The 26,576-nt window shown below is 32.6% G+C and overlaps 1 protein-coding gene across 4 annotated transcripts in view; it reads left to right on the top strand.

Annotated features, from left to right (window-relative positions):
• Positions 1–26,576, top strand: part of TDRD3 (tudor domain containing 3) — a 115,133-nt gene that overhangs the window by 13,990 nt on the left and 74,567 nt on the right. For all 4 annotated transcript variants that reach the window (XM_004680108.2, XM_012723278.1, XM_012723277.1 and 1 more), the window contains exons 2-3: positions 21,236–21,320; positions 24,349–24,414. Coding sequence is in view for 1 of the 4 variants with exons in the window: in XM_012723278.1 (XP_012578732.1) it covers positions 21,236–21,320; positions 24,349–24,414 (151 nt within the window). In the remaining 3 variants the exon portion in view is untranslated. The remainder of the gene's footprint in view (positions 1–21,235; positions 21,321–24,348; positions 24,415–26,576) is intronic.

Below are 26,576 nucleotides of genomic sequence, written 5' to 3'. Positions count from 1 at the left end.
AATGGCTGAACTTTGTGTGGATGATTTGATGGATTCCCCAAGAAAACTTTGCTTGGATGATTTGATGGATCCCCAATAGCCCCTTTATTCCAGAAATCTATTGAGAATTTTAAGTCAGTGCCATGACTCGCTGAGCTTATTAAAATCATAATAAGTTTTATTTCAAGTCTGGGTTAAGGGATCAATACTAAGGCAGGGTTGATAGAAAGAAAAGCATTCTTTAGAAATGAATTTTATCACTGGAGTCTTTCTAAGGGAAATTGAAGAAATGGAGGAATCTGGTTCCCTATCAGTCTTTGACTCGGGCCCTTCCTCTCTTACCAATCCCCTATCCTGCACACCCCCATCTAAAGTTGATCCTATTTGGAGTTAGAAAGCTTCAGCAGAGCAATGTCTATGGAAGAAATAAAGGGTATTATTATGTTGTCAGAGAGCACTCAAGTCCAGATTTCACAAGGTAATTCTACCAAATCTATATATAACAATCCTAAAGGGTTTGTTTGTAAACCATTCTATAGAAAGAGAAGGAAAACTCTTTTATGAAGCCAGTACAACCCTGAAACTTAAAATTATATTGTCCCATAAATTTACATATTATATAATTGATCCCAATATAAATCTATAAACAGTACAGAGAAGGAAAACTGCAGATGAATACCAGGTCCATGACACACCTTTCTTTTTAAAACATTATTCTGCATTTAAACAAATGCATATAGAGTTCTTAACAACAATAATTAGGTTGGTTAAATATTAGGAAATCTACTGTTATCATAGAAATATATTTAAAGGAATCAGATTCATTTTCACAGTTGGGGGTGGTGACAAAATGTGAATTTGAAGCTGGAAAGACACTAACCTGACAAGTGGCACAGGCACATCTTAAAGCACTGTAATGAAGTTATCTATATACTGTTAAAAGTAATGGTAGTCACTCATTACATTCATTATAATGAATGTAATGTAAAATTACATTCATTTCTTTATACCACATATAACAAACTCTAGGTGGATTATAATTATTCAAATTACATATAGAAGAAGACATAGAAGAATTTCCCTTCAACTTTAGTTTATGAAAAAGCTCTTTCTTTTTTTTTCTGACTCAAATCCAGAGGCAATAAAAGACCAATACATTTGAATACATCAAAATTTTGAAACTGCAGAGCAAAAAAATACCATAAATAGAATCAAAAGACAATTAATAAGCAAGGAAATACAGCATATAAAACAGATACAAGGCTAAAATCCTTAATAAATATAAATAACTCAAAATTGAGGAACTAAATAGATAAATAAGGGCAATAACATGATATAGAAAATCAGAAAAAGACATACAAGGGCAATTCAGACAGTCTCAAAGATAAAAATGGTTCCCAATATAAGAAAGATTGCTTGCACTCAGGGAAATGAAATTTAAAATGACACTGAGATATCCTTATTCACTTATAAAGGTGGCAACAAGTTAAAAAATAGATGGCAATACAGTCTCTTGGCAAGGTTATGATCAAACAAACTCATAAGTTGTTTATACGAATATAGATTGATATAATACTTTTAGAGAGAAATCTGTCCTTGCTGTCTTTCCTCAACCTGCTGAAGGTCTAGAGTGCCTTGGAATGATTTCTCCCAGTCTTAATGTGAGCTTTAATCATTTGGTATTTTAATGATTTGAGTTCAGTTCTCTTTCCCAACATCTCCCTTTAGTGGTTGAAATCCTGGAGTTTAATTCATTATTTAATAGAATTACTGATATGACTTAATTTTTCATTTATTATAATTATTGATAAGTCTGGTTTTACTCTCTCATTTCAGTATTTGTTTTCTGCTTATCCCACTTACTCTTTGTGCTTCTTTCTTCGTCTTCTTTTTGAGATAGCATGTATTTTTAGTACATACACTTTTGTCTCCTGTACTTAATGTACAGTTATACTTCTTAGTGTCCTTTTTTAAATGTTTGCTGTACTAAAAATTGCAGAAGGAATCTTTTAAGTCTGCCTTCAAATCATAGTGCTTCATGAACTATGTAGAGTTTTAAAGTTTATTTATTTATGTTAACCTGCTGTTCTTTTATATGTGTGTGTGTGTGTGTGTGTGTATCCTTCACAGTAGTTTATTTTACTTTAACAGTCTATCATTTAAAATAAATTTGCATATATATTTCTAAAGATAGTTTTAGAAGATTTTTGTTTGACCTATTTACTTTTTCATATTTACACTTTCAGTGCTTTTAATTCTTGTAATTTTTGTCTTGTATTATTGTATGCTACTGCATAGTTCTTATAGCACTTCTTGAATTGTGTGTCTGCTGAATTCTTAGTTGTTAATCTAGTAATAAATTGTTTTTAATGAGAAGTTAGTGAAAATTCTTTTTTTTCCCCTTAGTATACAGTGTACCCTTATTATCTTGCTGCTTTTCAAATTTGTTTTTTTATATTTCCTTATATCTCAACAGAAGAAAGATCGTATTTACTAAACCCAGCTAGCATTATACTCAATGGTGAGAATTGAAAGCTTTTCATATAAGGTCAGGTACACAAAAAGACTATCTGTTCTCATCACCACTATTCCATAGACTATTAGAATTCTTAGAGGAATTAGGTTAGAGAAAGCTATAAAAGGAATTGAAACTGGAAAAGAAAACTGTTAGTATTTGCAGATGGCATGATAGTATACAGAAAATTCTAAAGACATTACTAAAAAAACTATAAGATAATATACAGTATAACAATAAGATAATATAACAATAAGATAATATAGTGAAATGGTAGGCTACAAAATAAATATATACAAATGTTTCTTTCCTATATGCTAAAGGAAGTAGTAGTTATCAGGAAATTGAAATATATTTCATGCTTATGGATTGGAAAAATTAACATTGTTAAAATTTCCATCTTGCCAAAGCAATATATGGATTCAATACAGTCCCTATCAGAGTGGAATTCAAGAACTAGAGCAAACATTAAATTTATATGAAGTCACAAAAGATCCCAAATAACCAAAATAATCTTGGGGAAAAAAAAAAAAGAAATGAAAGTATCATCCCAGTTTCAAACTATATTGCAAGACTATAGTAATGGTATAAAAAAAGAGTATAGTACTGGAATAAAAATAGACATATAGGCCAATGGAATAGAATTCAGAAATAAACACAATTATATATGAACCAGTTAATCTATAACAAAGATACTAAGCATAGTACAGTAGAGAACGGAAAGGCTATTTAATAAATGTTTTTGGGCAACTAAATACAGAAAAATGAAACGACTTTCTCACACTGTACAAAAAGTTAACTCAGAATGGATTAAAAACCTTGTGAGACCTGAAACCATAAAATCGCTGAAGAAAAGAGGCAAAACACTCATTGATATTGGTTCCATTGAAGTCTTCCAACTCTCATCTCAATGGTAAGGAAAGCAAAGCAAAAATAAACATGGGGCTATGTCAAATGTAAAAGAAACTGTCATTAAAATGAAAAGGCATTCTACTGAATGGAAGAAATTATTTGTACATCTTACATCCTCAAGGAACTAATATCTAAGACCTATAAAGAATTATAACTCAACAAAAAGAAAACAAAGAACCCAGCCAGCAAAACAGATGACATGCTACCTCTCCAAAGAAGACATACACAGATGGCTAACAGACATATGAAATATTGCATATCATCATTTACCATCAAGGAACTGCATATTTAAATCACAATGTAATACCATATTACCTGTGAGAATGGCCTAAATCCCAAATCCGGAAACAGCAAGTTTTGGTGAGGGTGTGAAGAAAAGTTAATCCTTGTACAGTATTGGAGGGAATGTAGACTTCATCATCCCTTAGGAAAATAGTATGGAGGTTTCTTAACATATTAAAAAGAGATCTACCATATGATACAGCAATTCTACTCCTTGTTTTTTATCCAAGGAATGCAAAAACACTAATTCAAAGGGATGTACGCACTTCTGTGCTTATTATAGCACTATTTACAATAGCCAAGCTTTGGTAACAACCTAAATGCCCAACAGCAGATGAGTGGATTAAGAAGATGTACTGTATATGTCCAATGGAATACTCAGTTAAAAACAAAGATGAAATTTTGCCATTTGTGACATGGATTGAGCTGGAGGGGTTGATGCTAAATGAATTAAGTCAAAGGGGGAAGACAAATACAGGACAGTTTCACTCATGTACTATAGAGAAATAAAGCAAAGGAACAGACAATACTAAAACCAGAACTACAATGAGAAATATGACTGCAGTATTGAGACTACAAGAGGGGTACAGTAGAGTTGGGTGGTGGGAGCAGAGAGATTGGGAGGCCAGTGGTCTGTAATGAAGGACTATGAGTACTTTGGTGGTATGTCTTGTGTGCTGATATGTATCTGAAGAGGTGTGAACCTGTTCCCCTTAATTGTATACAGTATTGTAAACTAATGTTACCTCAATTAAGGAAAAAAGCCTTAATATTCCTGATGATTAGATTTCTCTTTCAAAGTAATATACTTTTATATTTGGTGTTATAAGCTTTAATTTTATTTTTTCATCATCAATACATCTAATAGATGAATAATTAGCCTCATTCTATTATTCACCTCCCTAATAAATTATTGCTTTTATGAGTCCATGACTTGCTTCACTTATGTCCTATCTATATTATAGTATCAAGCGTCAAGTAGATAGGAAGTACATTTTTATATGTAATATCCATTATAAATCTTCCATGTCTTTCTTACTGGTTGACACTACTATATTGTGGCTATATATTTTCTTTATAGAAATTCATGTAAATAAGGTAAATAAGCTCATATTTAATTTTCTTATACAACTTTTTTTTTTTATTTCTTGGAGCTTTTAATTACATTATGTCCTCCCCAATATTGCTTGTTTGTTTTTTTGTTTTTGTTTTTTTTTTAATCATATCCTTCATTACTTGTAAGATAGCTGTTCTTAATTGGTGGCAATTTCTCTAGGCTCCCCACCCCCAAACATTGGGTAGTATCTAGACATTTTTGATTGTTATAACTTGTTTGATAAGTGTTACTGGCATCTAGTGTGCAGAGGCCCAGGAATGCTGCTAACCATTGTAGAGCCTCCTTCAAAAAAGAATCATTCTACCCAAAATGTTAATATGACAAAGATAAGAAAAATATCAATGCATGTAATTCTTTTTCCCCTTTGCTTTTTTTTTTTTAATATGATACCTCCCTTTCTAATATACTTTTTTTCTTTTTCTAGTCTAAGTTACTTAGTCTTTACTCTTGAGCATCTTTTGGAATTTCAGTGTTTTGATATTACTCTCAGATTAATTTTCTGGTTTCCACTCTTCAGTTTATTGTGTTTCTTTGTACATAACACTCTCATGTAATTTAATTTCTATGACTAGACGGATAAAAGTATATATTTTTTTACTTTTCATGTAAAAGGCATTCTGTATCTGAAACCGTAGGGGGGGTAGGGTGCCCTGAACAAACTCCACAAATAGGTTTTATGGACTGCACCCCAACCCCAGACCAAAGAAAGCCAAGGTAAGGACTATACATCCATAATGTCATCACCATGGAAGGGAGGATTGCTAGCAGCTGAGGGTGGTTTAAGCAGCTAGCATGTCATGTATAACCAGACATGGGGGCATTAGGGGTCCTTAGTTTTTTACTGGCTTTCAATGTGCTATTGAGGTTCCAGCTCAGCAGAACTGGTAGGACAAGTTCACCAAATTTATCACTCTCTTTTTCTCCCTGAGTTAGCTACTTCTTCTTTTCCCCTTCTTTTAAATAAACCCTTTCTGTTTTTCTTTTTCTTTTTTTTTTATTTTAGCTTACAACAGTTTATTTTTACATCATTTTGCACATTTTTTTTTTTCCATCTCAGTTGTAATCCCCACGGGTTTCCCATCACCAAGTCACCTGTGTGCCATCACCATAATCCTGTGCACTTCCCTCCCTACCCCCACCCCCGTTTTGGATTCCACTCCCCACTCCACTCCCGCAAAATGTCTCTGGTATATGGTTGTTCATTAGTTTTGTTATTTTCTTGCCTGGTCCAGTATACTCCTGCTATGAGTGAAACCATCCAGTATTTTTCTTTCTCTTTCTGGCTTATCTCACTAAGCATGATCTTTTCCAGCTCCATCCAAGTTGCTGCAAAAGACATGTGTTTCTCTTTTTTGGTTGCTGAGTAATATTCCATTGTATATATGTACCACATCTTTTTAGTCCAGTCATCTACTTTTGGGCATTTGGGCTGCTTCCATGTTTTTCCAATTGTAAGTAAAGCAGCAATAAACGTGGGGGTGCAGGTATCTTTTTCAATCAATGTTTTTGTGTCTTTTGGGTAGATACCTACGAGTGGGATTGCTAGGTCATAGGGAAGCTCCATGGAAATAAACCCTTTCTTAACAACTTTTTGTGCATGCCTGCAGTTGAGTCTTATTATAAGTCCATTTTAAGCATGAAGGTGAGGATCCGCAGTCAGGCAACTCATGTCACACTGGGGTTGTCCTGTAACAAAATGTGTTTATTTTGCCTTCACATTAGATTGATATTTTAGATAGCTATAGAATTATGAATGGAAGTAATTTTCTTTTATAATTTTTAAACTATTAGTTATAAAGTCTGGTGCCAACCTAATTCTTTTCCCTGCCTTTTCCCTCCTACTTCTACTTTTCCCTCCTACTTCTGATTGTAAGTTTTTTTAGAATCCTCTCTCCTATCACAACACAAAATTCTGTTTGATTATTTTCTTTCTATTTTATTGAGTACTTTCCTGTTAATTCTTTCACTGTCAATGTTTGTCATACTTCAGTTTTGTGGACTTTTATTTTCTCTTTGCTAATTTTCTCTATACTATTGTTATTTGACAGGACTTTTATTAGGTATTATTCCTTTTGGTATTTTTTTGTTTTAATAATAAAACAGATTAATGACTATATACTATTGTTTCAAATACTATAGTTGTTCATTTTCATTAATATACTAGCTTTTTTTTTTCCTTAAGATTTATTTTTTTATGTATACAGGACTGAGGTATAGGTCAGAGGTGTGGGTGGGTGAGGGGATTCGTAAGAGACAGAATGGGGAGCAGAACAGGAAGATATACTGAAACTCACTGCTGAGGGGACTAGCAGGAGGGTCAGGAGAGGTCTGCCAAACCATGTGGTGCACCTCTTGGCAGGGATTGAGCTAGTGCTGCAGTGGCTGTGGGTAGCTTCATAATGCTGAACTTTAACCCTTTGTGCCATCAGGGAGGGCCTAGACTTGTTTTGTTCTAATAAGAACAAAACATCTTTGGCCTACATCTTCAGTCCTATCCCCTTCTCTCCCTTTCCATAAGCAAACCCTTATTATAATTTTTAATTGAATTTTTACATGTATTCTTTAAGATCATTAAGGAATACATTTACTTACATGTGTAAATAAATAACATATAGGAATTTCAATGACTGACTTAAGAATTTACATTTAATATTGCACAGATTACTTTTTGGGGGCTCTGGTCTTGTAGCTGTGTAAGCTTCTCAAGGGTGAGAACTTTGTTCACAGAGGAATCCCATGTGGTATCTGGCACATTGTAGGCACTAAATATATATTTCTTAAGTGAATTAATATAACTTATTTTTAACTTCTATGTTGTAGTCAACAGTATGATTATATCACATGTCCCATTTTATCCATTTACTGCAGATTGACAATTTAGGTTTTTTTTTTCTAAATTTCATGCAATTGTAATTATAGATTTTTAAATTATCACTTAACCTGCTATTTCTTGATGGTTTTAAATTTTGACTTAAGTGGTAGATGGGTAAAAGCAGTTGTAATGTATTTTGCATTGGAAATTCTGTTTGGTGCAGAAACAGTTGCACAATCTCACAGAAGAACTTTACTTAGTTTATAGCCCTTGAGGAAATTGCCTTTTGTGAGGTAAATTTCATTTTTTCCCAGTTTTTAAAGAACTCAGAAGGCTTTCTTCTTAAAATTGAATTATCATTGATTTACAACATTGTGTGGTTTAGGGGAATAGGCTCCCACCTCCTCAAATGTGTGTTAGCGCACTGCCCCACCATCAAAATACCCACAATACTTTACCCTCAGTCAGTGGGTCTCTCCCACCTTTGCTCTTAATCCTCTCCTTTTCCTGCTAGTAGCCTCAGTTCTGTAGTCATACGTGGGTATGTTTTGGTCCAGTTTTGTCATTTACTTTGATTTTTTCCCTTCCATATTCCACATTATTGAAATCATCCAATATTTGACTTTCTTTGTCTGAGTTCTCTTGCTTAGTGTAATCCCTTCAGTTCTGTCCACATTGTTACAAACTCAAGAATTCGTTTTTTTAATATAGAGCTAAGGAGTATTTCACTGCATATACATCCCACATTTAATCCATTGCTCTGTTGATGGGGCAGAGTTATTTCCATAATTTGGCCATTGTAAATAGTGCTATAATGAGCATCAGAGTATATATGTCTCTGAAGGCATATTTGAATAGCATCGTGTTTGGGAAATATTTTCTAGGATGAACACCAAATGTATGGTAATTAGAAAGAGGAAACGGGTATTTATTTAGAAATACTTCTTACCAGTCATTTACTAGTTATTTTATGTTGTCTCACTTAAAACAATACTATAAATAGATATTTTCAGTATTATTTCCATTCTTTTTGTAGGAGAAGAAATGGGGGCACAAAAATTGCCTAGGATCTCACATGATTTAAAGTTTAGACTAAGATTTGAGATTAATTTTACCTTACTAAAAGTACAAATTAAATGACAGTGTTTCCATGCCATTTATACAAACACCTCCTAATTTTAAATAGCATTTTTTATGTAAACTACAATCTCCATGGGTAAATCCTGGGTGACCCTTGGCATGAACTCTGTAAGCACTGATGCTGTATTGTAGGTAGAGCAATGATCAGGCTTGAAGTGAGCCCCTCTCGCTACCTGATTTGTTATTTTATAGCTATTAGCTTTGTGCTGAGGAAAATATGCCAAAAATATCAAATAGTCTTTCATTTAAAAGTATGAGTTATTTAAAAGCAACTTCACTTTGCTTCTGAATTAACATTTGAAAATGATGAAGAGGAAGGATATAATTTATAATATCCACTAAAAATAAATAATATTCAGGCCTTCATTTTATACCTTTAAATTTATGGGAAGATAATGTTAGGTTTAGATTGCTGCTACTGTTTGTAATTTAGCAATTATGAAATTTCAAAAGAATTAATCACAGATTTACTTAACTATTACTTTTTTATATAAAAAAATTCTACAGTTTATGTCTTCAAGGGTTGGTTTATATATGAGGAAAATATTTCAATATCTGAAAATAGGTCATAAGAATAGAACTTTGTGCTGTATTATCTATCTTATAGTTATTATCATAAAATTGTATTTATTTTATGTCAGAGAAAAGTTATTGTTGAAATAATGTTGACAATATTCTTTATTATTATTCTACAACAGCACAAAAACATTAGTTTCCAGTAATTTATATGTGCTTTTTATGCCTCTACTTCCAAAAGCAGAGCATAGTAGAATATAGGAGACAAAACTGTCCAATGATAGATTTCAGGATTTTTTTCCTATGAGGTATTCCTTGAATACCTCTTGAATGCCTACTAAGTGAGTTTTTAAAACCCTAGTGAACTTATAGCAATCACAAATTCTAAAGTTATAATAGCCTATTTTATTTTCTTTGATATCTCTACACCCCAACAACAACAAAAGTGTCAGAAACCTTTATTTTAAAGCTAGTTTTCTACATACTCTGAATCTTAGTTTCTAATAGTAGGATGAAATATTTTACTGTGAAGCAAGGTTGTCATCTAGTGGTGTTTTTGAGTAGTACCTCATTCAGAATTAGCTGTTTAATAAATTTCAGCTTTTTAAAGGAAGTAGTTAACAAGAACATCTAGATTTCAGTTTCTGGGAATGTTGGCATTTTTAAATTAGTTATAACTTTACAAAGGATTTACCCCATAACTTTTTCTGATTTTTATTTTTCAGTCTTAAAGTTGAGCCAAAAAAAATGTTTGTCTAGCTACTGAACTGTTAAGAGTTTGAGAAGTATGGATGTTAATTATGATATATCTCTGGAAGTTGTTTAGACAAGAATACTAGGTGTCAGTAATTAAAACATTATTTTCTTTGTCTAACCATTGTGCAGATTAATTTTATCAAGCTTTTCCAACTAAAATGTTATCAAATTCATTATAATTTCTTTGCTTTTGATATTCCCATTTTTGTCCTATAAATATATTGAAATTTACTATAAAGTTGATTTTCTGGTTTGTGTGTAAGTAGGCATGTGCGGAAAAATTTAATGCCATGCTTTAGTTAAATGTTGGGAAAACACATTTTGAATACAAAGAAATCATCAAAACTAAAAAAATGACAATCCATTTTTAAAGCCAGTTTAATTTTGAATAAAGTAAATCTTGTTGACAATTACTTGTGTATTGATTAATATTAAGCACTTGTACTTAAGAAATATTTTAAATATATGACTTTGATCATTTATACAGAAAGCCTGGAGAAAGTTAAATTTTAAATAAGATTTGATACAGGTCCATTTTGTAATTATTATGTTAAAGATTGTGATACTTGTTTTGGTATAGTAGGTAGTTACTTTTCCTAACAGAAAGAAAAAAAAGTGGCAATGATAAAAGAGGTATTTGGGTGTAAAAGAAAATTAAATAAAAACCCTCTTTTAATTTTCCATCATTTGTATGAATTACAAATTCTGATCCCCCTAGTTGCCAGTTTGGAGACTTAGGCATCAAATCCCATAGACTTATTCACTTCACTGCTTGTGTACCAATTTATATTCTAATCTGTGATCCCTTTTACCTCCTCCCCATGATGTATCTATAAATTGTATCAAATGTATGGATTTTTATCTGTACCAGGTTATCTGAAGCAAAGTTTGTTCTCAATTTTTTATTAGCCTTGTTTCCTTACTAATCTTGTTACTCAATAGAGTTCAATACTGTATTTTCCTAAATTGCATTCATAAGCAGGAATTTATAAGCCATTTTCTTCTGCCCTAGAGGAAGGAATTAACAAATTACTACTTCAGTGTGTCTGGCTGTGAATAATAAGAATAATAGCAAAAACTGAATTTATGGCAGGCACGTTATAATCTACTTGCACCATGGGGATGGAAAAAAGACAGAATAAATAGAGAAATCTTTATTCAAGTATTTTTTTAAAAATTATTTTTTAATATATTGGGCATTCGCAGTAGGTTGACAAGCTACATATTGGTTAAGATCAAAAATACCCGTTAATCAATTTTAAAATTATTTGTTATATTTTATTCTCTCTTATTCCCATATTAATTTGGAAAATTAGAATTCACACATTTGTATTCTTGTAGATAAGCAGGAAAATTTTATATTCCCATTTGGTATTTGCTAGCAGATGTGGGCCAATAATTTCAGTGTAGCAACAAATAATCCTGTATTGGTTAGACATTCTAAATACACAGGCCATTTGATTTGTGGTTTTGTTCTGATCATTAAAACCACTTTATATGAGTCATTGTCTAGTTTCTATTTTGTGATTGAATCTCTGTCCATTTGGGTATATTAACACACTTGTTTTTCTTATTGGCATTTTTTTTTTTTTTAAAGATTCATTTATGCATTCAGAGCTGGGGTAAAGGCCAGAGGTGCAGGGGCAGTGAGAGAATTCACCAGAGACAGAGTGGGGAGCAGAACAGGCTGACTGATGAAGTACCCTACTGAGGGGAGGCGGGATGGTCAGGAGAGGTCTGCCAAGCCATGTGGATCACCCAGGACGGGATCGAACTCATGTTGAAGTGGCTTTATCTTAGTGCTGTGCTTTAACCTGCTGCACCATCAGGGAGGGCCCTTATTGGCATTTTAATGCATGTTCATGGTTGTCAACCTAACTTACATATACAATCTGTTAATAATACAATCTGTTTTTTATTATTTTAGAAATTGAGATCTCATTTCAGCCATAAATGGATATTCGTTGCTTTGATTGATAGAGGTTGATAGTGAGTAGTGGGAAAGAAACTTTAGTGTTTGCATTTTAGTGTTGCTAGCCAATCAGAACATTCTGCCCTTTTAGGGCATATATATCTTCGGTCAATCTGAGGTAGGGTAGGTCCTATGTATGTCCAGTTTATAAAAGACCAGTCTTAATGATCTGACACTATTTATTTGTTTATTTGTACTGCATACTTCCTTATCCTTTCTAGTTGCCTCCATTCTTCAGTCAGATTTTCAAGGGTTGATTTTTCAGTTTGGCTTTGTTTTCTCTATATTCCACATATAAGTGACACCATCTGGTATTTGTCTTTCTCTTTCTGACTCCATGTTGCCACAAGTGGCAAGAATTTATTTTTTTGATAGCTAAGTAGTATTCCATTGTGTGTGTACCACATCTTCTTGATCCACTCATCTGTTTTTGGACATTTCCATACCTTGGCTATTTTAAGTAGTGTTACAGTGATCATGGGAAGACAAGCATCCCTTCAATTTAGTGTTTCTGTATTCTCCAGATACATATCAAAGATTGAAATTCTGGTTCTTATGCCTTTCCAGTTGTAATCTTTTGAGAAACCTCCATACTGTTTTCCATCGGGACTGGACCTACCTACATTGCAACCAACAGTGTATGAAGGTTCCTTTTCTCCACATCCTCACCAACATTTGTTGTTTTTGTTCTTCTGAACATAGCCATTCTCACAGGTATGCGGTGTATCTCATTTTGTTTTAATTTCCATTTTCCTGACAATAAGTGATGATGAACTTTTTTCATGTGTCTGTTGGCCATTGCTGTGTTTCTGCTCATTTTTTTGATTGATATTTGTTTTCTTTATGTTGAGTTATATGAGTTCTTTGGGTAGATCTTTGATATCAGCCCCATGTCATATGTATGGTGCAAATATTTCTTTTGTTTTATTTAGGTACTTTCATTGTGCAGAAGATTTTTAGTTTAATGTATTCCCAATTGTTTATATTCCTCTTTGCTGCTGAAGCTGAATCCTCAAAGACATCTTTGAGGCCTTTGTTAGGCAGTGAGTTTTTTTTTTTTTCCTACATTTTATTCTATGTATGTTTTCAGGGCTCAGATGCAAATCTTCTATTCACTTTTCGTTTATTTTTATGTACAGTGTGACACAGTGGTCTAGTTTCATTTTTTTGCATGTGGCTAACCATTTTTTTCAAACATTACTTATTGAAGAGGCTTTCCTTACTCCAGAGTATAGTCTTTGTCATATATTAACTTTCCACATTGGTGTGAATTTATTTCAGGGCTCTTAATCTGTTCCATTGGTGTAAATGTCTGTGTCAGTTTCAGCACCATGCTGTTTTAATTATTATAGATTTATATAATAGTTTGAAGTCTAGAAGTGGGATACTATCAGTCTTCCTTTTTTTTTTTAGTCAGATTTACTTTGCCTGTTAAGGTTCTTTTGTGGTACTATTATAGGGTAACTCAGTATGAACTGGGTTTCCTGTCTGTGGGTCCTCACCCATGCACTTAAAATTCAGTTGTACTGCAGGCACACACAAAAGGGTCAATAATGGGCTTATTTACAAAGGGGAAAGGAAAAGGTACAGCAGGGAAGGAGAGAAAGAGAGAGAGAGATGCAAGTTAATTAGAACATCCTACCAGCTCCGCTGACTTCAAACCCCAGTAACACACTGATAGCCACCAGCCACGTGGTCCAGAGACCCACTCGGTTCAGAGAGAGAGCATTAAAATGACTCCCTGTATATCCCCAAAAGTCCCATACTTCTCTCCTTGGTATTGCTGGGAGTTGTAGTTTCCAGTCACTGGAGTAGGACGTGGAGTCCAGAAAACTGGAGTATGGTGTAGAGTCCACAGAACTCTGCAGAGTTCCTTCAGGACATCATTTTCCCCTAACAGTTCCATATGAATTTAAGTGATATTTGTTCTGTCTCTTTAAAGAATGCCGTTGAAATTTTGATAACGATTGCCTGTATTTGTATTTTGCTCTTGTAGGATGGCTATTATGACAATGTTCACTTCTGCATCCATGAGCGGGGAATATCTTTCCAACTAGAGTGTTATATTTGCAAATGGGGTTATTTTAATTTTTCCTTCTATAGTATATTATTTGCATAAAGAAAGGCAACTTTTTGCATGTATTGATTTTATTATCTGCCACTTTGCTGAACTCATTTTGTTTTTTCAATTAGTATTTCAATGGAGTATTTAGAGTTGTCTACATATATCATCAGCAAATAATGATGGCTTTCCCTCTTCTGTATCAATTGGTATTCCTTTGATACCTTCCTCTTACCTAATTGTTGTAAGTAGGACTTCTGGTATACTATGTTGAACAACAGTGGTGAAAGTGGACAGCTTTGTCTTGTACTGAAAGCTTTCAGCTTTTCACTATTGAGAATGATGTTAGCTGTGTGTTTGTTATGTATGTTGAGCTATGGTGCATTTATCCTTATATATTTTTAAAGGTTTTCTTCATGAATGCATGCTGTATCTTTTCAAATTTTTTCTTAACATCTATTGATATGACCATGGCATTTTTATCTTTCTTTTTATTGATGTTATTGATGTGGTAAACTATATTGATTTACTTTCAGATGTTGACCCACCCTTGTGTCCTTGGTATAAATCCCTTTCGGTCATAGTATATAACTTTTTAAACTCATTGCTGTATTTGGCTTGCTAAGACTTCTTTGAAGGCTTTTTCACCTACATTCATCAGGGAAGTTGGTCTGTAGTTTTCTTTTTGTGTTTGACTTTGTTTTTAGAGTATTTGTTGCCTTATAAAATGTGCTTGGAAGTCTTCTTTCTCAAATTTTTGAGAATTTGAGTAGGGTGTTTGTTAGCTCATTTTTGAAGACTTGGTAGAATTCACTTCTGTATTGTCCAAACTTGGACTTTGTTTAATGGGGGAGATTTAATTACTCTCTTGATTTCCTTGCTTGTGATTAGGGAAGATAAAAATGTGATTAGAAAGATAAAAATGCCATGGTCATATCAACAGATATTAAGAAGGAATTTGAAAAGATACAATATGCATTTATGAAGTCTGAACAGGTTTTCTATTTTTTCCTTATTTAGTCTTCGATGATTGCATAAATTTTTAAGAATTTGTCTATCTCCTCTGGTTACTGAACTTACTAGCATATAAATATTTATAGTTATCTCTTACTAACCTCTGAATTTCTGCAGTATATGTTGTGATTTCTCTTTTGTTTCTGATCCTATTAATTTTCTTTTTTCTTTCTTAGTGAGTCTAGGTAGGGGGTATGTCTCTCCCCCACCCCCCACCCCCAAAGAAGCAGCTTTTGCTTCCATTAATCTTTTGGACTGCCCTTTTAATTTTAATAATAATTTTTATTATTTTCCTCTTCTACCTTTTGATTTTGTTTGCTCTTCCTTTTCTAATTCTTTCAAGTGAGAGATAGATTATTTATTTGTACTCTTTCTTGTTTCTTGATGTGGGCCTGTATTGCTAGACATTTCCCTCTTAGTACCGTTTTTTTTTTTGTCTCAAAATTTCTAGAAGGTTGTTTACTTACTGTTGTCTCAAGGTATTGTTTTTATTGATTCTTTGATTTCCCCATCAGTCCAGTAGTCTTTCAGTAGTTTGTTGTCTAGTCTCAGTCTATTAGCGGTTTCTCCTACTTTCTTTTGGGGGTTTATTTCTATTTCGATACCTTTGTAGTCAATGAAGATGCTTTATATGATTTCAGTCTTCATGCATCTTTTGGTACTTGTCTTATGACCAATATGTGGTCAATCCTAGAGAATGTCCCATATGCCCTTGAGAAAAATACATACTCAGGTTTTTTTGTGGTGCTGTGCCATGCCAATGTTGAGGACAGGGAATTCACATCCCCTGTCATAAGTATGTTTTCTCAAGTAGATTTGACAGTTTTTAGTCTGTTGTAGATAACTCTGGTAAGAAATTTATTACATAAATCATTATTTTCCTTGCTTTCTAAAAATCATACAGTGACCTAAAATCCATAGCTCTTTTCCTTTTTACTTCTTAAAGATGTCAACCATAGATGTTACATCATTTGAGAGACACTGACACAAGCATGTGTGCCAAAAACAAGTTGAAATAGGAACAAACAAGCAGATAATTCAAATAATTTAATGTTACTAGTAACTATAAAGAACATGCATATCTCATGCAGTGCAGTCTGAAGCCTATTTTGCTTAGCTTGTATATTGCTTTTAAAAAAGAAAAAGGTAAAAGTGAGATCTGATACTAACTTCTTTACTTGTTCTCATACAGACAATAACTGCATTCAACTAGAGCTGAGTTATGACTGCCCCCTTTATATTACACATGTATTCTTCAGTTAGTCTTGGTGTTCCTCATTGTGTGTGCATTATAGCCAGGAATAAATTAGACTTAGGATTTTATCATCTTTCAGAGGAATGGATCAAAGGAAAATTAACTTTGTTTTTCCTCACTTGTGGTAAGTGGTGGTTATGGTGATCCACTAATTATATTTAATAAATGAGATTAAAATAGTGTTATAACATTTTTCTGTCAATTGAGATTTTTTAAAAGTATTAATCTTAACACATTATGCAGTTCATAGAATATGCTCACCAAAACTTGTGGCACCCATCTAACCATCTGAATTGTCTTCCTGCAAGATTCTCATGAAGGATATATCTCCAAAGATCAGACATTTCTTTTTGAGGCAACACATTTCATGTGGTATTTTGAATCCCAAGACAACATATTTTGAATTTCTGATTCATAATATTTTTAAATTTGAGATATAAATGGGATATAGTATGTGCATTTTAGGTATACAATATAGTAATTTGATATTTGTACACATTGTGAAATGATGTCCACAATAAGTTCAATTAAGTAACATCAGTTACCACACATAATTACAAATATTTCTAATGTAATCAGAACTTTTAGGATCAACTTCTTAGCAGTTTTCAAATATAGAAAACACTACTAGTGATTATAATCACCATGCTATTCATTACATTCTTAAAATCCATTATTTATTTTATAACCCTCTCTGTTCAGGTGGGAGTGGGGTGGAGGAAGTGGGTAAAGGGAAAACTTTCAATTGTAAAACTGAGATTATTGAATTGTAGTTGGGACATGTATATTTATACATGTTTTATATAAATAGTCTGTTTTACATGCTCAGGTGACTTCTGTACATGAAGTGAAGATAGTGGCAGTTAGACTATTTTATCCTTTTACTAAATAGATATTCATTGTTTGTAGTAAGACAGTCTCTGTCTCCCAAATTGTCAGATAATAATTTAATTGCAAAGGTTTTATTCCTAAGAGAATTGCTCAGGATTACTAATGAAGTAGCTCTAAATAAGAAAGAATTTTAACATCTTTACTTCCATTTGTGAAAAATGGGAGCACTTTCTAAGATCTTTAGCTTTATTTGAAGGTAAAATTAGTAAGAAATATTATTCTGTTCTGTATCATGCAGAAATTTAGCCCTTCACTGCCCTGCTTGTCAATAAAATATATCCTGATGTATTTTTAGTTAAGTATATTAATGAGTTTTTTTTTTTTAATTAAAATCTTCACTAAAAAAGGGAAAAAACTGTTTTAGTAAACAGAAGCTCTCTGGGGTTGTTGTTTTTTAAGGTCCATGCCCTTGGGTTTCTATGCGCAAAGATGACACCTGAGAACTGATTAGACCTCTGTTCCCTGGAGATCCATTGTACGGAAGTGCACAGGGTTCAGTTCTAATGTGCCTCCTCCGATTTGCAATTCTTTCCTTTTTCCTAGTGACCACATTAATACTGGTGAATTTTGTATTGTTTGGTCTTTTAGTTATTCTTTATTGTGGTGCATCTTGAAACTGATTTGAGCATTTGATTTGTTTATATCATTTATTTTTATTCATGTGTGATATTAGAGTTTTATATGTTCAGAGAGGCAGAAAGATTAACCTGTAAATCTAAGTTATAATTGATTTGGATTCAATCCTTTTGTTAAAATGTTCAAGTATTTTACAGAAGGATCACCAAGATGTAATTTGGGGAGAGCTGTGAGTGGGTCTTGATAATTGTTTTGTAAAACTGTAAGGCTCAAATCTGTGTGTTTTTTGTTTGTTTGTTTGTTTTTAGTATGAAGAGTGAACAATGGAATTTTGTAAAATTTGGCAGTTGAAACTAACCACATTTTATAATTTATTATATATAAAATAACTTTTATAGGCATTATTTGAAAGAAACCACATGATATTTGTTTTGCACATGTATAAAATCAGAGGGGATCAAACTCTTATGGCTCAACCCTTCTAATTTTTGTTAGGCTTTTCTATATTTTGTAGGAACAGGAATTTCTATTATTGTAACAATTTTTGAATATCTGATTACGAGTTAAAATTAATTCCCAAGTAAGTTGCTCGGAAATTTGACCTATTCTTATTTAATGTATTCTGGAACTCATTGATTGAATTGCCTGGCTGTGTGTGTGTGTGTTTGTGTGTGTGTGTGAACAATACTGTATATGATTCAAAGGTAGAGAGATACAAGGCTATATCTTTTCAGATGTATGTTACTACATCACACCCACCACCAACGTATCCATAGTCCTCTACCAATAATCTGTTGAACCGCTCCTCAATTTGCTCTCCTCACTTTCCGTCCCACCCTGGTAGCCTCATTTTTTTTCTCTCAGATTTCTAAGGTTTGTTACTGGTTTGTTTTTTCCCCTGAGCCTTTACTTTTCTATATTCCTCATATGAGTTGACTTCATCTGGTATTTGTCTTCCTCTTTCTGACTTACTTTCCTTAGCATAATTGCTACCAGGTCGAGAATCTATGTTGTCACAAAAGGCAAAAGTTGAGGTTTTTTTTATGACTGAGTAATATTCCATTGTGTTTAATATACAATATTTTCTTAATCTGCCCTTGGATGTGTAGATTAGATTGCTTCCATAATTGGGCAGTTGTAAGTAATTCTGCAGTGATCACAGGAGTATACAGTTTCCCTGTACAACACTGTTTTTGTATTTTTTTTTTTTAAAGATTTATTTATTTATTCGTACAGAACTGGGGTACAGGCCAGAGATGCGGAGGGTGAGAGGATTCACCAGAGACAGAGCGGGAAGCAGAACAGGCAGATCGACTAAGCACACTGCTGAGGGGAGCAGCGGGCGGGTCAGGAGAGGTCTGCCACGCCATGTGGTCACCTCCGGGGCAGGCGGGAATCGAACTCATGCGGAAGCGGCTCTTTAGTTTCTTAGTGCAGTGCTTTAACCCGCTGCGCCACCAGGGAGGGCCCTGTTTTTGTATTTTTTTAGTAGAGTTACTGGAATGTATGATAGATCTATTTTTAATATTTTGAGAAACTTCCCTACTATTTTTCATAGAGACGGGGCCTGTTTTTACCCCACTAGCATTGTACAAGTATTCTTTTTTTACCCTTCACATCTTCACCAAGTTGTGCTTTTTATGTGTTTTAGTGAATTACTAAGGTGACTAAGAAACTGATTTATAGAAATGATGGCTTTTATTTACAAAATGTTCTGGTTTTAACACAGTATCACTTCAGCTTTTTTGGGGAGCAAGTTTAACATTTTGGAGGGCTTTTTTTGTTTATATATAAACTGCAAGATGTGAACTTTATTTTTTCATATCTATTCTAGTTCTTAGAAGCTTTTAATTCTACTAAAGTTTTTTTTTTTCAGTTTTACCCAGAAAACAGTATTTTACTAATCATTACATACTATATCTTCACTGTAGAAGTTTTGGAAGTTGTGTTTTTCAGTTACCCCATATTCATCCATATTCTTTTGTGTATTGTTGTTTCAAAAATTATTTTCAACTTTATATCTCTCATTTCTTCCCCATCTTCCAGTCAGAATGTCTTAGGTATTACCTGAGAATGGGCGTCAGATTTTCTTCCTTGCTGTTTTTGCTTACACTATTTTCTTTATACCTATGCTCTTTTCCATCTGCCCATACCATTTTGTTTGTAATTGTTTTGACTTTATAAAATAGTTGTTTGTGTAATTGTGCTATGCTGTATATGAAAATATAAACTTCTTGCAGGCAGATGTTTAATTTTCATCATTTTACTGTTCTTATTACTAATTTACAGAATACTTGTCATGTAAGGAGGGACTTAATTAATATTTGTAAAACAGAATTATAAAATGATTAATTGAAATTAGAGATGTAGTCAATAGCTGTGAACAGTGAAAAATTAACAGGATAATAAGGAAATTAACTTACCCATTTTATATTAAAGCAATATTTTAACTATCTTCACTGACTGCACACATTTGTTTTCCATGCCCGTTACTTCTATTCACCTAAACGTGTAACATTTCTATTTTTCCTCTGTAATGCACTTAACTACTTGCCTTCATTAATCATTATAGGTTAGCACTACCATGCTCTTAAACTTTTAATAGTATCTAATTTTGTTAACACATTCTTGCTTTGATTTATATATTTTCTAACTTTCATCTCCTTGATTTTGTTCATAGAGTTATCAACGTTAATTTCTTACTGCTTTTTTGTACTCTACTTATAATAGTTTTTCACTCCTTTGTGAGAAAGCCTTTATTCTTTCATTGTTAAAGGCATATGCTCTTTGGTTGTTCTATGTGGAATTTACATTGACAAGTATCTTAGAATCAGTCTACTATTGGGGTTAATGGTGGAATTGCTAGGTATTTGGAATGAGATTGAGTTAGCTCTGTAGACTAGTACACTTAGATTTTTCAGTTGGAGATTGTCTTAAATGACAGTGCTAGTACCAATCTTTTGTTAGTGGAGTTGATACTAATCACAAAAGATGTCAGATGTTAAGTGGCGTTTTCACAGATGAGTTAATATTTGAATTGTGGTATTTTAAGAATTTCAAAATCATCTTAATGATCTCTGGGTATATTAGTAACCCCTTCCTCCTCTCTAACCCCCCACGATGACCCTCCCCCAATAATATATATGCTTGAATTTGGATAAAAAACAAAGGACAGTGAGATAATGAGTACAAAAACTAAAAAAGTGAAGAAAGGTAAAATGTATACATGTTAAAAATTTACCTATCTTTGCCAGATGGAATCAAAAACATTTATTGAAAGATTTTGGGGAACATTTAGTTGGAGAGATAAGATAATATGAGAAAGTGTCACAGAGGAAATTTGTTTTAGAGTAGAGAATAAAATTGCATGTAGACTTAAAATAATTGTTTTAATTTTGACTTAGAAAATACTAAGCCATTTATTTTATTTTAACAGGTTTCTTTCAGATGAAGGCATTGAAGCTTGTACAAGTTCTCCTGACAAAGTCAATATAAATGACATCATCCTGATTGCTCTCAATGTAGGTTATGTTTATTAACTTATAAACATTTTTTTAAAAGATTTATTTATTTGTGCATACAGAACTGGGGTACAGGCCAGAGGCTCAGGGGCGGTGAGAGGCTTCACCAGAGACAGACTGGGGAACAGAACAGGCAGATTGACGAGGTACACTGCTGGGGGGAGCAGCGGGCGGGTCAGGAGAGGTCTGCTACGCCATGTGGATCTCCTCCAGGGCAGGCTGGAATCGAACTCATGCAGAAGCGGCTTTAGATTCTCAGTGCTGTGCTTTAACCCGCTGCGCCACCAGGGAGGGCCCAACTTATAAACATTTTTAATCTGGAAGCTATACTCATGAAAAATGTCTCAGAATAAAATGGATTTTATGATAAGTAATATAGAGAATATTTTTCTTTTTATTGTGTATTTAAAGTTGTAGTGATGTTTGCTGAATTTGGTAATTTCATCAGCCAACTACTAGAGACATATTAATGAAAGAAGGTGAAAAAGCAATTAAACAATTTTAACCTAGTAATAAATTATTGCATTTTTTTTTTGTTTACTTTGAACACTTTAATTTTTAATTTATGCAGAAACACTAGCTTGGTTATACCTTTTTGACACTTGTATTTTACTTTAAAATATTGATATAAGTAACATATTGTAGAACTCTGTAAAAAACAGAAAAACTAAGAAAAAGCTACTTATAATCACTGTTAATGTTTTAAGAGTAAATTTGAATCTATATCTATGTGTATATCTATTTCTTTACAGTTTCTTCCCATCTACCTTTGAAAATTAGCTTTCTGATTTAAGAGGTTAAAAATAAAGATTGAAATATAGATATAGGTAAATGAATATTCTTTTTTCAATTCTGTTGTTTATCCCTGTGGAAGTTTTTTTCTTTTGCCTTTATAGTAACATTCTATTAACAATCAGATTTATATAATATAATAAATAATTGGTAACGTTTATATAAGAGAATTACTGTCTGATTTTGTATTGTCATGCCAGTATAAAATAGGTTAACTTAAAGCAGAAATTGCTGCAATTGAAAGGGCACTTAGATATATATTTATGTAAGTATGTGTAACTGTTTTTTTCAACTCACTTAAATTTGTCTCTTTATAGTTAAGCTTGGATTTAAACAGATAAATTTTCTTTTGAAATCTATCCTTTTTTTCAGCTTCTTTGCATTTGAGTCAGTAATACTACTATTTTTTTTTGTTTCTGATCTAAATATTTATGTTTTAGTAAATAAGGCTATACCTTTTTTTTTTGACAGTAAACATGTTGAAAAATTATGTATGTATGGCCAGAACTGAAAATATTTCCTAGACACTCTTTAACTTACACCTATAATAGTGAATTTTATTTTTAAACGTGTTATAAAGAACTCTTTGGTTTTATTAGAAAAAATTCCTGAAGATGATCGGAAAGAGTTTTTTTTTTTTAAAGATTTATTTATTTATTTACTCATACAGAATTGGGGTATAGGCCAGAGATGCGGAGGGTGAGAGGATTCCCCAGAGACAGAGTGGGGAGCAGAACAGGCAAATCGACGAAGTGCACTGCTAAGGGGAGCAGCGGGCGGGTCAGGAGAGGTCTGCCTAGCCATGAGGTCACCTCCTGGGCGGGCGGGAATCGAACTCATGCAGAAGTGGCTTAAGCTTCTTAGTGCAGTGCTTTAACCCGCTGTGCCACTAGGGAGGGCCCAGAAAGAGATTTTATGACACTTTGCTTTTTCTCTCTTTGTCTTATTTCGATAAATAGTAATGAACTAATGTAAAACTTTGTTCGTCATTTGGACTTGGGGCTTAGTTTTGACTGGTGAGGTTTAGCTTAGAATTAATACTTGTACTACATTTCAGTATTTGGATATTATTGTAGGTGTTCAAAGAAAACTGTTCTGGTTTTCTGCTACGTATGTGAACAGTATTTTATATTGAAATAATTTTAATCATCTTGTGTGTTCTCCTTAAGTGTAACATAAATTGCTCCCTTCTTTCTTAGGTGATTAAATATACTCTAAATCTGCTTCTTATATTTTTCTCTTAAGCTGATAAAGAGCTACTGTTTACATATTTTAGTGAATAACAAAATGATACAAATTTAGTTATTAATTTAATATGTTAAAATCACTAGCATCAAAGTAATTTCTTAAATAATTAGGCCTTTTTTCATGAGTGAGGTAGTCCTGTATTTTTTTTTTTCCATTAAAGGGTTTTCATTTACTGAAGAGAACAACTTTTAATTGTTAAAAGTTGATGCTTTTTATATAGACTGTGGTTTTGTTTTAATACCAGAGGCTATAACTTTTGTTAATTTTAATGTTTTCCTTTCTGTATTTTATGGACTAATGCATCTTTATATAGCTAGTCATTTGTTAACCTGCTTTTTCTATACTTGTTATTTACTACAGTAAAGTCTTACTCTAACTTCTTGCAGTGGCAGCAGTATTATTCCATAGATGTTTGCATGCTAAATAGGTTTGTTTTATATTGAGTTTCACAGCCTATAGAAAAGCATTTTATTACTGCATATCAACATTATATAGAATTTAGTTGTTAAAATGTACCTTTTCTATGTATCAGAACTAGTCATTTGGTTTTGAATTGTGGCTTTTAGTTTTAAGTAAGACTAGTTTATATAAGATCAAGTTTTTGATTTTAATATAGAAGCTTAGTAGAGAAAAAAATCATTGATTTATATTATTCCTTATCTCTTCTGAGACTAAAACTTGCTTTTTTCTCTTGAAGTCTTGGCAATCTTTTCATGCCATTACATGCAGAGAAATTTAGTAAGTTAAAAGGTTACTAGAAAATATTACTAGAATTAAGACCTTATCTTTTATTGTACAGCTTAGTAAACAATGTATGAGATACATTATTTGAAATGATTGATTTATGTGTTATTTATCTTATAGTCAGTCAAAGGCATTTATTTAAATTTTGTTCCACAGACCTTAGATAATCTCGTTTTTGTTTGTGAGTGATGTTAGATTTACTTTTCTCTATAATTATTTTTTAATAATATTATTTTTATTTTAGACAGACTTGAGAACAATTGGCAAGAAATTCCTACCCAGTGACATCAATGGTGGAAAGGTAGAAAAGGTAATAAAAAATGTAATGTCCTCGTTTTTGCAGATCACAATAAATAAGAACATTTGCTAAATTATTGCAGTTTTTTTTTGGCAATAGGAACAGTAACTATAAAATATTTGGAGGTAAACAAGTCACAGTCACCGTGGTAACTTTCTATACACAAGGAAAATGATCACGGTGGTAACTTTCTATACACAAGGAAAATGATTAAGACTTAAACTTTTAAGCTTCTCATGGCTTTTAAACTTAAAAAAAACTTTGTTTCAGGATTTAAACATGACAACTTACTTTTTACATGCATGCCTTTTCAGATGTTAGCGCTCAGGCCAAGAACCTTTTTGTACCTTTTAATTTTAGTTTCTTGTTGCTGAGTTCATTTATTGAACTTATAAAAGTATAAAATTGTAAGAAAATAATATAAGCAATTTTGCAAAGCTGTCCTTTTGGTTATTGTTACGTTTTTGCATTACTGTTATGTATTCTTGCTACAGACATTTTTCAGTGATCTTTTAAAATGAAGATAAAACTTTTAGATATCAATCATTCTTTTTTTTTATTTATATTCATTTTCTTTTACTTGGGAATACATGTAAATTATGTCATCCAAAAATTTTAGTTGTGGTCATTTTTGAACTATTAAGGAACATCTTTGTAATTTAAAGAAATACTTTTAATATTTCTGTTTTGTCTTTGAGTAATATATTCTTATCAACACTAAGATATTTATAATAGTTATTGTACCTTAGAGATTTTAAAATTAGATGATTTTAAAAGACTGCTAGGTAGTAACATTTTCTAAATACTAATATACTTATGCAATGAATGATACTGCAAAGAATGACAAAAATCTCTAATCTACTCCAGGTTTCTGGACAGCTACCAAGAATAAAAGGTTTACAAACTCCTAAGTAATTCATTTGAGCATTTAACTATATTCTGTGTCTCTAAACTGTAATTATTTTTAATCCAAATTCTTATGCTGCACCTTAAAGTCTGAATGTCTTCTTTATCTTCCCTCAGGGGAAATGGAGAACATCTGGTTATACCTTCCCTTGTGAATAATTCTTCATATACTTGAACTTGTAAATAATGTCTTCCACAGGTTTCTCACTGTTGCCAATGAGACTTTTCTCTGCTCTCCCCCCCCCTTCCTCAGAGACCTATTTGCTTCAAAAAGTTTTGAACATAGCTAACAACAAAAAATACAACTTGAAATTTTTGAATCTAGAATTTACTCTGCCAAATTGTTAACCATTCAAATTTTCTTAATAGTAACAAGATTTGAGTTTATATTTAATAAGCATATACAAAATTAGCCCTTTTCACATGAAACAATTGGATACCTCCTTTCTGCTCTTCTTTAATTATATTTTCTTTCCTACTTCTAACACCAAATGTAGTTTCCTTCATAGTATTAGTGAATGTGTTTTGAAGAATAATTTTAATAAAATTTTGGAAGCTGACCTATAGATAGGAAATGCTAATTTTATTTGTCTTTAGTTGAAACTCCATGTGTTATATAAAAATCTGGCATTTTTAGAACACAATAATTGCTTATAGAATATATTTTTGATTTAAATTGCATGTGCTTCTTTGTTTTAAAATAGACAAATGCAGTAAACATTATTTTATGTGTGCCTTTATTGGAATGTTTTATTATCAAGCATTTTACTATGTTAATGGTAACTTACTATAAACACATGGCTATAATCACTAAATTACATTATAATTTTTGTTTAAAATAAATATATATTTTTAAAGAATTATTTATTTATGCATACAGAACTGGGGTGCAGGCCAGAAGCACAGGGGCCGTGAGAGGATTCACCCGCGACAGAGTGGGAAGCAGAATAGGCAGATTAATTAAGTACACTGCTGAGGGGAGCAGCGGTCAGGCCAGGAGAGGTATGCTGCGCCATGTGGAACACCTCCAGGGCTGGGATCAAATTCATGCCGAAGTGGCTTTAGCTTCTTAGTACTGTGCTTTAATCAAACTCTGTGCCACCAAGGAGGGCCCTAAAATAAATTTTTAATAAAAACATTTAAATTTGTTATTGAGAGATCTGCTGGGAAATTTAACAAGTGTTTTTATAAGGCAGATGGCACTTCATTATTAACTCAGTAAACAATGACCCCAAGCCCTATTGTATAACCTTTTTTTTTTTTTTTTT

This window comes from Condylura cristata, unplaced genomic scaffold (assembly GCF_000260355.1).
Source record: "Condylura cristata isolate star-nosed mole 26May11 unplaced genomic scaffold, ConCri1.0 scaffold00010, whole genome shotgun sequence".
NCBI lineage: Eukaryota > Metazoa > Chordata > Mammalia > Eulipotyphla > Talpidae > Condylura > Condylura cristata.
Note: the sequence above shows the minus strand (reverse complement) of the source record. Positions and strands in the feature narration are given on the sequence as shown.